The 15,216-nt window shown below is 31.1% G+C and overlaps 2 protein-coding genes across 6 annotated transcripts; both read right to left on the reverse strand.

The window, feature by feature from the left end:
- Window positions 1-8,616: 8,616 nt before the first annotated feature.
- Window positions 8,617-9,453, reverse strand: LOC112782436 (salt stress-induced hydrophobic peptide ESI3). 2 transcript variants are annotated; one of them, XM_072229393.1, is made up of 3 exons: window positions 9,224-9,453; window positions 9,102-9,191; window positions 8,617-8,837 (listed from the first exon to the last, which is right to left on the reverse strand). In XM_072229393.1, the coding sequence occupies exons 1-3, from the start codon at window positions 9,326-9,328 to the stop codon at window positions 8,754-8,756; spliced, it is 279 nt and encodes a 92-aa protein (XP_072085494.1). In that variant the 5' UTR covers window positions 9,329-9,453; the 3' UTR covers window positions 8,617-8,753. The 2 variants fall into 2 exon arrangements, with proteins under 2 accessions (XP_072085494.1, XP_025680597.1); XM_025824812.3 differs by having other exon boundaries at window positions 9,102-9,318.
- Window positions 8,617-14,769, reverse strand: LOC112782434 (uncharacterized). Of its 4 annotated transcripts, XR_011878264.1 has the most exons (10): window positions 14,058-14,769; window positions 13,638-13,701; window positions 12,860-13,004; window positions 12,578-12,693; window positions 12,345-12,426; window positions 11,927-12,160; window positions 10,712-11,046; window positions 10,475-10,511; window positions 9,746-9,845; window positions 8,617-8,837 (listed from the first exon to the last, which is right to left on the reverse strand). XR_011878264.1 is itself a non-coding variant. In XM_072229391.1 (8 exons), the coding sequence occupies exons 1-8, from the start codon at window positions 14,767-14,769 to the stop codon at window positions 10,484-10,486; spliced, it is 1,716 nt and encodes a 571-aa protein (XP_072085492.1). In that variant the 3' UTR covers window positions 10,350-10,483. The 4 variants fall into 4 exon arrangements, 3 of the variants coding, with proteins under 3 accessions (XP_072085492.1, XP_029151954.1, XP_072085493.1); XM_072229391.1 differs by lacking the exons at window positions 8,617-8,837; window positions 9,746-9,845 and having other exon boundaries at window positions 10,350-10,511; XM_029296121.2 differs by lacking the exons at window positions 8,617-8,837; window positions 9,746-9,845; window positions 10,475-10,511; window positions 10,712-11,046 and adding an exon at window positions 11,205-11,368.
- Between the last annotated feature and the right edge of the window lie 447 nt (window positions 14,770-15,216).

Raw genomic sequence — 15,216 nt, forward strand, 5'->3', positions numbered from 1 at the left:
TTTGATACGTTCTTCTATAGTACAATTTCACACGGAATGTTTGATAATTGATATCACATGGGAACGAACGAAATTACATGATTCATATGAAATTACATATTAAGAAGAGTGTGTTTAGTGTGACTGTTTGAAATCATAGGTACGGAGAGAGACTGATTAGGGCAAAATTATGCCAAGAAAAACTATGTGACAAAGTTGGTTAAGATAGAATTATCCAAATAATTTTTTCATTATTTCTTTACCAAAATTCAACTTCGAATCGCTTAAATAAAAGCAGCATGCATCTATCTATTCATATTTAATGCATAATTATTTCTTAGATTTGTACTGTACGTTCCCATTCCTATATCATATTGTTAATATTCTTAAAATTTTTACCTACTAGCACCAAAACATCATCAATGCAAATATATACAGGTACTTTTTTTTAAAAAAAATTATTATTTCAAGGTATTGTTTGAGTTCTGGAAGAAAGTTTGGCGTGGATTAATATGGTCCAAAGCTAAGGTTGACAGTGGATAAATGTGAAGGCGGATATTTTTTTCTTGCTCTCCATCTTCATTAAAAAAATTATGTCTTCCATTCATGTCTTATACTTGTTATGGGTCCGCATTTAATTATCTCTGTAAAAAAGGAAGATATCTGCATGTATCTATATGGATATTATAAAAAAATAAAAAATTAATATAATTCAATATATACAATTTAACATAATCTAACACAATTCAACATAATTCTACATATACAATTAAAATCCATAACATATTTATTATAAAAAACATCTGTTAAAAAATGAATAAATTACTATTTGTACCTATAAAAGATACAAACGCTGATAAATATATTCATATAAGAATAAAACGACAATTATAATTACGGAAGATAGCTTCCGTATTCCAAAAATATCCAGATATTGATTACGTAATTGGTCCGTTATGATACTTTTGGTATACGGAAATTATTTTTCGTGATTATAATTGTATTTTATTCTTATATAGATACATTATTTATCAGTTCATGTATCATGTATAAATGATAATTTATTCAATATCATAAAAGATGTGTTTCCAATATATAAATGAAGAACAGAAATCACTCCATGGAGGCTGCTGAGGTCTAAACTTTGGATTGGAGGCATAAGGAATTAAGGTTAATAAGTTATGTGTATATAAATAAGGTTAATTACTAAATTAGTCTTCATATTTGGTGTATAAATATATATTATTTTATTTATTTTTTTTATATTTTATATAAAATTAATTTTATAATTAACTTTTATTGTGAACCTAAGATGATTAGATGACAATTAATATTAATATTAATATTTTTACAACAATTAAAATCAAATTGATGGGTAGTAGTTTTACACGGTACAGGTTTTTTTTTTTTTTTTTAATAATTTTTTTTGAAGAGTAAAAGTTGATTCAAATTGCATTGTCATTTAATTCGTCACTTTCGATCAGATCATGTTGCTGTCCCTGTCATTGAAGTGCCGTACCATGCATTATATATGCATGCACTGATGCACCTAAATAGTTTATTTGATTTGAAGTTTGAACTTTATTAACTTGGTCAAATTCGGTGGAGTCTGAACCACACAGATCAACCAGGGTTAATGTATACAACCAAAAAAGGGTTAGGTTAGGTTAGTACAATCTGTTTTAATTTGGGAACATTAAAAAAACAAAAGGTTAATGTACTCAACCAACAAAGGGTTGAAAACAATAAAAAGATCATATTGTTTCATTTTTTTTATAGATATATAATCTTATATAAGTATCAAGTAGCAAGCTAGGAATCTAATAGTATATCATTACGCTTTTTATTTTTAATACGGAGAAAAGTGTGGGGTGATATAGCGATATAGAGAATAGGGATATTTTTTCTGCATGTGATGTCAGGGGCTGAAATTGGACCGAAGGATTTAGAGTAAAGAACTCAAATAGTCTGATTAGAAGAGATCTACAAAAAAATATTTTTTTAATAAAATTCGGAGGGTCTGTTTTGATTTAAAAAAAATCTAAAAACGGAGAGTCCGTTTTCATTTTTAAAAAAATTAAAAAAACAAAAATTGTAAAAACTAATCCGACGGTCCAATTTGTGGTCAACGAATTTTTTAACAAAGAACTCGAACGATCCAATTTCTCCCTGTCCCACACCTGTGTCTAACACTTATATATACCATAACCAAGCACAACTCACACACTCCTGCAATATCAAAAAAATTTAGCCTATATCATTATTTATATATTTTAATATTCATCTTAATTTATATGATATGAGATTAATTTTGTTATATTAATAATATAAATATTTTATAAAATCATCTAATAATATTTGATTTTTTAAATAATTATTTACGTGATTAATATAAAAATAATTATTTTTTATATAATATTATTTAATTAAATACATAAATAAAGCTGTTTTATAATAACAATGCATCGAAAATAAATTTTTATTATAATACAATATAAACTTATTTTTTTGTTAAAACTAATTAAGTTCTATTTCATAAAAACATGAAGCAAAATTTTTATATTAATTCTTTTTTTCCTTTTTCATTTTTTTTACTTTGTCACGGCCCAAAATGAGCCATAATCGACACTTAAAAAAATAATCCCCTAACAAGCCTAACAAACTTAAAATATAAGTTGAATAAGAAAATTACAAATATTTTACAAGTTCTAAAATAAATAGTTATACATATTTAACAAAAATTAAAATAATTGAGAATGGTTGGATCCTGCCGGTGACATATGGAGCATATACATCTAGAAATTCGAAAAAAAATAGATATTCATTGTAGATTGTGACTCTTGATTAGAAAATCTCACATAGTCAAGCATTTGTTCTTAAAAAATATTTTTAGAAAAAGGGATGAGTTTTGTCAACTCAGTGACTAGACAATACACCTATAATTCACATGAGACCATATAGTAGTTGGGCGGCTATAATAATAATAAGTGAATCAATAAGGGAGTTTTCATACAGAAATCAAATCAAAAGTCCACAATTGGGCGGTTCCACCTCTAAGGGTAGCCCTTTCCTCTCGTGTATCATAACAGAATAACAGATCTAACGTGTGGCCCACACGTTAGGCTAGCAACACCCCTGCCAGGTGGAGTCTGAGTTAGATGCATCTTAGTTAACGTCATAACCGCCGTTAACTATGATTTTCTAATACAAACCTCCCAAACCAATTCAAAACATATAATTTCAAATACAACAAATATTTTATCTTTCAAATATATAAGATATCGAATCGAATCAAATCAAATCAGATAATACTTTCTCATCAAAAATTTTTTTCAATCATACTTTTTCAATCATAAGAGATTTCAAATATATTTCACAATTTTTAAAGTAAGTGAATACCAACAAATACTTCAAAAACAGATAATCAAGTAAAATCAAACATTTTAGAATAATGCAAAACTTCATCAAAAATATATGTAGTTTCATGTATAGTTTCGAAAGTATAAACTTCATAAAAATGAATTATTTAATTCTAATAAATCAATTATTCTAATCAATTTAAAGTCGTTCAAAGCAAATATAATGAGTATAATTCAAAGATCATAATAGATATAGGTCAAAATAATTATAGATGCACAATCAAACCATTATAAATGTAAAGCCTACTCACAACTTGGTCCTAAGGAACCGAAGAGACCGAACCCGGAGTGCCGAATTAAAGTGTGAGAAATGTTGGAATAGAATGGAACAAAAGGATACAGGATTTGGACCGAGCCAGTGGCAACAACTTCAATTCAAACAGCAACAACAACTACGTCGCGGATGTAATCTCGACAACACCAGCAGCATTGCTATCACTTCTAGCCCGTAACGAACAATAGCAAAAGCAAATTAATCAAGAAAAAGGGCACGAAAATGGAGCAAGACAGTAAAGTAGATAAAAGCGGAACAGGAATAGAAAGAGATGTCAAATACAAGAAGAATGTGGTTTGTTTTACAAATGTAAAAGTATAGCAGTGGTGGCTCTTGGCGGCAACAATTCCGACAACTCCGGCGGCAACATCCATGGCCCTAGAGACTCTGACAACCAATGGAAGACTAAAAGCAGAAGCAGAGCAGGACAATCCCTTCTCTGGTGACCTCTTCCACCTACAACGGAGGAAACCGCAATGAAAGTGGAAGAACAGAAGGCCGACTATGTGTCACGGTGGTGGAAGGCAGCAACATTTCTGTGACGAGCTCCAGTAGAGCTCCCCTTTTTCTCTCCCGTTCGCACCCTCCTTCTCTGCCCTGTTTGGCGACGATGATGACCTCAACTGGGACGGCAACAGCTTCGATCAACAGCAGCGATGGCGACAACACCCACCACCATCACCTCTCTTCCCAGCGACGGGATTCATTGCGTTTTCCTGCCCCTTTCTCGAAGTCTCTCTCTTTGGGCTCTTTGGTGGCAGCGACGACGGCGACGACTTGATGGCGGCAGAGGTAGCTCCTCCTCCCTCTTTTTCGTTGTGGTCTCTCTCTCTCTCTCTCTCTCTCTCTCTCTCTCTCTCTCTCTCTCATGCGCATCACTCTCTTTCCTCGTGCCTCTCTACGACTTCCAGCTGCGACGGCGGCGTGGCTCTCATCACCAACATCATCCTCTTTCCCCCCTCTTCTTCCTTTCTTCCCTCTCTCCGTTTTTCTCTCTTTTTCTTTCTTTCATCCTCAGCCATGTGTGTGTTAGGAGAGGGCAGCTGTGCGTGTTTGTTATGAAAGGGTTTGTATGGATAAAATTAGGGTTAGGTTTGGGAAAAGGGAATAAAGGGTAATGTAGGAATTTTGATATAGTTAGAGAGTAGGATAGTAACAAAATAAATCAAATGTAAAATGATTCAAAGAAAAATTTGGGACGTTACATATATTAAGTGGCTAAAATTTAACATAGTTGAAAAATTTAATCAATTTCGCTAGGTGAATAATGAGATGTGTGAATAACGTGAATAACGGATCGTGTTTCAAATTTATTAACCATCTAATTTCACTTTCGCACTAAATCCATTATTTTTATCTAATTTTATTTTGACCTAATTATACCCTCTTCTAACCCAAATCCCATTTTCACCGCAGCCAGCCGTCCATCATCTATCCCAGCACGCCTTCTTTGCCGGCGAAAAACTCCCAGCATTGCCGTCTCCCACCGTCACCAACCTCGAATGCTCTATAAATAACAAATATTCCATTTATATGAAGAACAAATATCTCATTTACATAAAAATACTAGTATATTATTTGCTAGTTTGTTATTTTATGCTAACAATGTATAAAAATTAAATTCTAATAAATATCAATTATTTTTGTTAGAAAATAAAAAAAATATCACCATCTTCCAACTTCCAACTTCCAACTTCCATGCCTTATTAACATAAGTAATAATCCACATACAATATAAACTTGAAAAAGAAAATGCAATATTAGATAAGGTACACATCCGATCCATAAATAAATGAATCACATGCCTGTTGGACTTGATATATACAAGTATACATACATCATCAATGTACTGAGTCTTGATACAGCAAATACATATCAATATATCATGGTCAGTACAGACCAGAAGTTCATAAAGACCAGAGTAGGTACATTCATAATATACATATATACATACATATATTCCGAACCCATACCCCTCTAATAATCAAATAAAAAATAAAATATATTTTTTTGTTCTTAACGTTTGATATTTTTATTTTTAATATTTTTAATTTTTGTCAAATTTATTCTTAAAAATTTTAATTTTGTCATTAGTATTTTATATAAAATTAATGTCTAAAAATAAATAAAATAAAAAATTTAATTTTAATATATTATTAATATAAAATAATTTTATACATATAATTAATTACGTAATGTTACAACAATAAAAATAATTAATTTATATATTGAATAATGCGTATATATACTAAATAATCATAAAAAAAAATATAATTATATAATTGTATAAAATATTTTATACTATTAATATATTAAAATTAAATACAGTTAAATATTAAAAATAATAAAAAATTAAATATTAAAAATAAAAAATATATTTTATTCTTATAAAAAAGCCGATTCATTAATGCAATGGATATAGTACAAACATAGCACAAACAAAATATCTACTTGCATGGATATCCGAGTTTCAATTTTTTAAAATTTGTTGACCAAAATACGTTCATTAATATTCTTTTAAAACAGCTGGCATTCCTAGTAGTATCTTCAAAGAGAACCGTTGCAACTAATAATACATTAAGAAAATAAAGAAATAAAAATTTAATTATTTTACATATTTTATAATTTTATCAAATTTTTAATTAAATTTTTATATTTTTTAATTAAATTTTTATACTAATGAGTAATAGCTCAAATGACATAGACTTTCCATACTCAATTAAGAGGTTGCGGGTTCGAGTTTCCTATCTTTCCAAATTTTGCCAATGAGTAATAGCTCAAATGGCATAGACTTCCCATACTCAATTAAGAGGTCGCGGGTTCGAGTCACATATCTTTTCAAATTTGCCAATGAGTAATAGTTCAAATGTCATAGACTCCCATATTAAAAAAAAAAAAGTACATATGAATTGAGATTTTTTTTTTTCACTGAGACACACACAACAATTTTATTCTAAGAACAAAATTTTCATATTTTTTATTTGGAGGCCGTTATCAAACGCAAACCAATAAATATATTCAATAATCCACTCTATTAGGTATTTGTAATTTCCAAACATAAAATAACTAAATTCATCACAATGCCCTCGACGTCGCTAACATAAAACTTTAGAAAAAAATTCATCACAACTTAAATATTTACCTACATAAAAATATGATATATGCATAATCACATATGTATAATCACATAAGTAGCTTCGGAAGAAAAATCTATCACAATCTCAATAACACAAAATTAGAATATTGACTGAAAAATCAACAGGACATAACATGAAATAATCGTATGTAAATTTCAGCAGAAAATTCATCACATCCTGAACACTGTTAACAATGAAATTTAGACACAGTTTAGATAAACAATTTAAATAAATTAAAAAAAAAAAAGAGGTTAAAGTATAAGAACTTTTATTAATAGTAGTTTATAAATAAATTATTTTGTGTTTGAAATTTTAGTTATAGAAGTATTTATTTTAAATTTGTAGCGTTTGGATAAATAACTCAAAAAATACAATTTTTTTCACCCATAACGGTGTTCTTGTATGTGGTAAATAGTAATAAAATTTTAATTCACAATAATCTTGATGGCAAGGCCAAAGAAATTATTGTGCAGTTAGTATTTGCTATTTTATTATATATGATATGGTAGATAAAAATAAAAAATAAATGTAAAATATGTGTCAATATATATTTTGTTATTTTTTTATTTTTTTTACTTCTATTAGAATGTCCTCCTCTTTTATTGGGGTCAAAAACTTGCTATAACTAACTATAAAAATAATAGTAGCTATATAAAAATAAAATCACATAAAAAAAATAAAATTAAAACTAAGATTTTATACCATATACAATGTTAAATACAAATTTAATAATAAAAATAGAGTGATAAAATGATAAAAAAAATTGGAAAGAATATATGTAATAGTTAGTTCAGGTGAAATATTGTTTTAAAATGGTGGTAAAGGATTAATATTTTCAGCAGATAAATCATTACATAAAAATGATGGTGAAAGACCAATAATATTACATAAAAATGATGGTGAAAGACCAATACTTCTATTAGATAGAATCTTGAATGAAAGTGGTGAAAGTAATTTTTTTTTTATTTTAAAATTTTTTTTTTTTTATGAAAATGATAGAAGAATGACTCCTCAAAAGAGCAGTGATATATTTTTATTTTTTTAAAAGATTATGAATTAATTTTTCGAAAAAATAAAATTTTTTTAAAATAATAAAATAATGCTAAACACGTCTACTATTAATTTTCATAATTTAAAAGTCAAAAAAAATAACTACTTTTTATAATAACTATTTGTAAAAAAAAAATAAAAATATGCACAAAATATATTACACACTCAAACCAATAGTCACTTTTTCTTCTTTCTTTAATTTGGTTCCTCTTTACCGATTTCCTCTTTGATTTTAAATTATCTAATGTAAATGTAGGATTATAACCTGAAGGTTGTCTCAGATTCTAAGGGCAATAAAAAAAATATTTCAAATAAGTCAAATTATCATAGAAACAGAATAGCCAGCTCTGATGCGAATAGATTTTCTGAAGAGTTTCATAAGCTCAACGAAGAATTTAAGACTAGAATTGTGTGAATGTGGAACAAAATGACATTTTTTTTAGAATTTTTAAAATATAAAAGTGTTTTTAATTAGCTCTCCTATCCGAATTATGAAAATATTTATTTTTTATAGAATAGTCTGTTATTTCAAACATTTTTATCACGAAAAAAATTAAATTAAAAAAATTATATGATATAAAAATTTAATTTAAAAAAAATAAAGACTTAATTAAAAAATTGATAAAACTATAAAAATTCCAGAATAATTAAACTAGAGTAATCCTTTTAAATATGAATAAATTTTTTTGAAAGAACTTTAATTTTACACTCAGCACCTTAAATTAACTCGGAAATAAATAAATAATCACACAAAAAGTATCTACCAAGTCCTTATACTTCATTAGAGAGAACAAGAACAGAAAATGAAGCACTGTACTATAAGAGAGAGAAAAAAAAAGAAATAAATAAATTAATTAAGAAATATACATATAAAGAAGTGTCTAACTATTAATATCATACAACTAATACATAAATGGCATATATAATCCCTGGTAAGTATCCAAGTAACGTAAGCACCAGATCTATCCAGAATTCAACCTACAATAATATTTCCAAGAAAACAAATAAGATTAGGGAAAAAAAACTTATAATTGAATTGTAACAACCAAAATTAATAGTCACAAGAACAATTAAACATTATAATTCATCACCCTGTCAAAACAAGTACAGAAAAAAATTATATTGAAACAAAAAAATGAAGGAAGAAGAAGAAAATTAAATAATTAAGCCACTAATTAAGATTAATCTTGTGATAAGAATTTTGGATCATATATGAGAGGAGGGAAAAAGAGAAGTAATTACTCCGCAGCCATAACGAAGAAAAACACCAACAGGAGGTATAAAAATGGCCAATACGATTTCAAGAAAAGTTTCTGCACCCATGATATTATTGATTTTGACGTGGTGGTTCTTGTTGAGATTCAGTTATGGAAATTTGAGGTTGAATAAATGATGAGTAGTGTGGCACAAGAAAGAGCAATGAAAGCGTTATCATTGATGGATGTGTTTCGTTTTTGATTGAGAATCATAAAGCGGTTACGGTGGCTCTGGCCATTATACGTGGTGGAAGATGCAAGCGCTTTCTACGCCACCACTGCTATACGTATGACACGTGTCTTTTTTTACTATCGGGTGGCATTTCCCTTTCGTTTTTTCGAGTTTCAATAATCTTATGTACTGTAATATATGTGTCAATATACTTACCATCAAGTCACCAAAAAAATATGCGATACTTGTTTTTTTTTTTTTACTGTATTTCAATTAGGCACGTGAATGATTAATTTATTACGGATCAAAATTTCATTTAAAATTACCAATTACATTGGCATAGATGAATGAGGGTCTGTGTCTTTTAACCAGATGGATGAGAGTCTGTGTCTCTTAATCATTTTTTTCGAATTCGGATTCTGTGTTCCTTAATCATTTTTTTCAGATTCGATACTCACTGGAGGATGGGAATAGAGTTTGCTTGCTTGAGAGGGTCGCCCACTTTGCTTCTGCAGTATCCGAAAGATTAGTTATCGGGCTTCCGACCTAATGAATACCCTGGTGCAAACAAAAAAAAATCATTTAAAATTGCTTAGATAAGATGAGATTCAATTCTTTAATATTTATTTAGACAGATGAATATATTCGACTAATACAAATTGATTACATTTTCATGTGATTTTAATATCCTTAAATTTTGATTAGAGTTAATAACTAAGTTATTTTAGAGAAATATGATGTGACTGAGTGTATGTTATATAATGAAGACTCACATGCTATATTATCTTCATGTAAAATTGATAGTTAAAAATTGTTAAATAATAATTTAGTTAAATTTATAAAATTATTTAATATTTTTTAAATATCAACTAAACGTAAAAACAATTGTATGCGAAGTTTATCATGTTATATGCATCATATGTTCTAGAGATGTTGTAATCTCTAAATACCTAAGTGGTTAAAATCTCAAAAACTTAAAACCCCTACTAAGAGTGAGTCAATGCAATTGATTAATACTTAATAGTAAAAAATAAAAATAAAAAGTAAAAAAACAATGCATGGTTTTGAAAACTAGGCAAATGAGCCACAGGCCAACTAAAATTTCTTCTTGCTCTGAGCATATGAATGTACTATAAGACCAGCAAAGCCGAGATACAGAAATTCAGGAATCAAAATCTGTTCATTACCTCAAGGAATTAACTGCCGTTTTTATTCTCTCTCTCTCTGAAAAGAAGGCAATTTAATTATTAATGTACCTATAAAATAGTTTTGAACTACTCTGCTACAAATGAATGAGAACAAGATACAAGAATAACAATGAATCAAAATGTGCATCTTGGACAGTCACAGAGATGCTGGCAAATTGAGAGCCAAAATATGAGCAGCAATGAACTCCAAATATGAGAGCTTGAATAACACATTACTCCGATCCAGTCGCCTTCTTCTGCGACATTTGTTTGCCGGATAGACTGTCTAGGGCCTTCCTTGCAAGCTCATAACCTGCTAAGTTTATGGCACCCAAAGGAGCAATCCAAAAGAACCTGGGAACTGCACCTTTATATAAGGCAAGAGGTCCCTCCTGCCGTAATATAGATAAGGCAACTACGGCAGTTGAGACAGACTGACCCTGTGTAGTCATCATTCTAGTTTTGATTACGTCAAAGGGCGTTGTGGTGACACCAGCTAATCCACCAGCTATAGCTCCAACAACAACTGCCTCCCATGGCTCCAGTTCCCGCTGTATTAGTCGTTGAACGGCCTTAAGAAATGCCACAACAAACATGACTCATATAGGAAAATGTTATAAAATGTAAGGATCAAATACCATGGAGTATGGAAGTTAAGAAGATTCACTCAAATTATCATAAAATGCAGAGTCTATATGCATAGAATTTAGAGTCTTTTTTCTTTCACCAGGGCTTGGGACTGGGCTACCTGACCAATCTATCTTAGCAGAGCATTTTTTCCATCATTTCTTCTGTTTTTCCATGGTTGATGCAGTCATTGACATCAATCCAAGTGGAAAAACCAAGCTCTCATTCAACTCTCTCTGCGCTTATTTAGTGTTCTATATCTGTTACCTATACAAGCCAGGCTCTTAGTTATAGGGCGTAATAAACCGGTTAGCCTGACCTAATAAAAGGGGAAAAAAAGGGGAAACTATCAAGAAATATAGGCTTTATGCTTACACAAAATTATTCATCTTATTGTGGTTGAATAGAATCTGGAATTAATAGAAAGAAATATCTGCCTCAATAGTTATGCTAATTTTCAAACAATTTTATTGTGCAAGAACCTTCGTAATTTCCAAGCATAAATTCAAGTCTCAAGTCCCTTAAGAGACACCCAGAACCAGAAGCATGAATCAATTAAGTCCTGTAAGATACAAATGTGAGTTAAGTTGGAACTTCCGTTACTTCTGTTGAGGAACGTGCAGGTAAACCATGCCACATGTTATGTTCTTAACGTGTCACATTGCAGTTAACAGTGACACACCAACATCTAACAGAAGGACTAGTTTGACTTGTGTTCTATATTTTAGGGAACAAATTGAAACATTGGATCTTTTAGAGATCAAATTGAACTTATACGTAATCATTCAAAGACCATTTTGAGCATTAAGCTTGGAAACAACATACCTTTTTAGATTCATCATATAGACCCATGCCAGCAACATAAAATGGAACTTCGCGACAAAGGGTAGCTCCAGTTCCCCGAAAGAAACCCCCAAGTCCATCTTGGCGCCAAGTCCCAACTAATGCCTCACCCAAACTGTCATAAAGTCCTGCCTGCAACCGCTGCTTCAACACCTCACTGGGTATCCGCGTAACTGTTCCCAAAATTGTGCTACATAATGATAATATAGAATTTACCTACATAAATGCTAATATGCTAATTAAGGGTGTGTCTAGGAAAGCTACAAGATTAAACTTAAAGATTGATTTGATGGGATGTTTCTGAAAACCACAAAGTAAATGGAAAACGAAAGATAATAAAACCGTGATCTGACATTATATATCACATACAAAGTTATATATGTAGTTATGTACTAATTACCTGGATTTCAGGAAGTTTTGTTGGAGAACCTTGTAGCAATACCAACTTGCTTGCTTCAAATATCCCAGTTCGCAAGGCATGACTGTAGCATGAAAAGCATGCATGAGGCAAGAAACAAAAATTACAGTTTCATTCTTAACTTAAATCATTGAAGGAGCTGCCTCCTCTCTTTTCAGCTTATTTTGATTAGAAACGAAGCTGGGAAGAAAAAGGAGAGAGATGAAAAAAGCAACCCTGACAACTGCCCAAGAATTGCAGGGATTGATCCCTTGTATAAACCCCTTGCTCCAATCTGTGGAACCATGGAAATGATTTCAAAGAGCGATAGTGTTGATGCCTGTACTTGGGTCTACAACACCAAACAAGAAAACAGTAAGGCCTCCCTTACAAATTGTTACAAAATTTAAAACTCTGAAAGGATTATGGAATCACTCAATCACATCTAATAATATGTAAGCAGACAAATATATCAACTTCAACGGTAACTAGAGATTTCATTAAGTTAAAGAACTTGCCTTGATTGTATCAACTGGATGCATTAGTGCACAAGAAAAAGCACATGAAAGGCCACCGGCTATGGCTGACCGTAGAACACTCCCAGCAGGTATTTCATCAGGTGACGGAACAGCAGCTATGCTTGCTGTCTCGGACGAAATACTCCTGGGTATGAAAAAGATAAGGGTTAGTTATGAAGGATGGATCCTGGACATTACTTGCAAGTTACAAGCTGAGACAAAAAGGGAAGTAACTACCAAATTGAAGAAAATATGAGGGAAAATTGACTGTATTTTCTAATGATTAATCTGTAAAATTGGGCTACATTACACAGACACCTGGTGAATGTTTTCTAATGAATCGGAATTAGTATGGAAGCTGAGAAATAATGTAACAATATATCTCAACACTAACTACAAGTCTAGAATTCTACTCTATTATCGCCAACATTGTTGCAGAGTTACATTGACTGCAAAAAAAATCATTAAACTCCAAATAGAGTGAAACGGCCACTTGATAAAAGTTTAAAATGGAAGAAGGCCTTATATAACTAATAGATACTGGTTTTCAGAGAGCAGAAATAACAGTGACATAGATGTCAAACCTGGCCAGGAAAAGGAAAATATTAACAATCCGAGACTTATTTGTGCTTTTCTCTATTCAAACAAAAATCATTCTTTTAAACTTAATTTTGACATACTCATATGCAAACCAAACACAAACTAATTCTTCTGAAAGTAACTTTTTGCAACTTAATTATTTTTGAGGTAGTTTTTCTAAAAGCTAAACCAAACATACACCAGATCTTCTGAAGTTGCATGGGCATTGCTATCTCTGTCAAGCTCCTTAAAGGACCTCTTTCCTGTAAGATGATGAGATGAGGGTCATTTCAGATAACAACATAAATAAAAGTTTGTCATACACATCTTGAGGTACCTCAATAATTTTATATGCATCACAAAACTCATAAGTCAAATCCTACATCATTTTAAACTCTACTAGCCATTCATTATGTTTGGTAAAGAGACTATTTCCACCTGTTTAGGCACAATGATATTGCTATCCTTCTGCTAACGTATGCGAAAGTGCGAACACACATATCCATACATGTATCAAAGCATATCTTAGTAACTACATTTCACAATTTAAACATTAAAAGCACAAGTGCACAACACAAGCAAAGAGATTCTAGGTTCTGCACCATTAGAGATGCCATACCTTCAGCTTCCTTGTTTTCAAGGGTTGCACTACCATCTCCATCTTCATTTCTTGATTTGCAGCTTAGTCCAACTACACTAGATGGAACACCACCTACCTTTGCAAATCTAAAATCCCTCATGAAATCATTGACATCTAATCTGAGCCATTTTGCAACTGCTTTCTTATAACTAAACCGAGATGAAGAAGGCCGTCGCGGGGATGTTTGCCCGAAATCAATCCGATCTTCGTGCACTACCTTATCCAAATGTGGAAGAGACTGACACAACTGATCAATAAAACCCATCATGCACTTTAATGGAACATGTTTCCCTTCTGTCTCCCAGTCACCCTTTTCCGAAGTAGGTCTAACAAACTGACTCTTTGATCCATTTAGCTTCTCTTCAGGCAAAACAGCGAGCTGCATGCAAGAACATAATTCATCTTCACCGTCCATTTTCTTAGATCTCTTTACTCCTGATTTGAAAGAAAATGGCAGAGCTTGTATTAAGCCATTAACAACCTCCTTCTCCTTCAACCCTGTACTCCAAATTTCACCTTCATTCACATGTACCTTCATTGAGAACCCCTTTTTCTTCGCATCACAAATCTGAAACTTGCAAAGTTGCTTCACCCAACAACACTCAAGATCCATTGCGGCCTTCCTAATATTCACTTTGACAACACTAATCGAATTGAAGAAACACTCAAGTGGTTCATTTCCTGACATCATCACCGATCAAAAACCCTTGAAAAAAAAAAAAGAAAAAAAGAAACAACGCTATAAACATTTTTCACACAGTTCATCGTTCAGAACAAGAAGGAAGGGATGGAAGTTCGTTACCATAAGGATCACTCTGATTGTAACCGTCTATGAAGCAGATTGGAACGGAAGAATCTAGCAAAGATAGCGTGCTGGAAATTTAAGCACTGATTGAAGTGATTCTGCGCCAAGAGGAAATGCTTCCAAGTTTATTTTGACTAGTTTGACTCATTTAAATAATTTATTCTAAACTCATTTTAAAATATAAACTACTAAATTAAACTAAATTAAAAATATATCACTAATTTAATTTTCATTTTCCACCGTTGCGTATCTCATTTTTTACGCGATCTCTTCTCCGGCTGCGTTCGATTCGCGTTAGCCATCTGCTTCTGTTCGCCGTCGCTTTTGCGTTCA

The sequence above is a fragment of the Arachis hypogaea genome, chromosome 20, assembly GCF_003086295.3.
Source record: "Arachis hypogaea cultivar Tifrunner chromosome 20, arahy.Tifrunner.gnm2.J5K5, whole genome shotgun sequence".
NCBI lineage: Eukaryota > Viridiplantae > Streptophyta > Magnoliopsida > Fabales > Fabaceae > Arachis > Arachis hypogaea.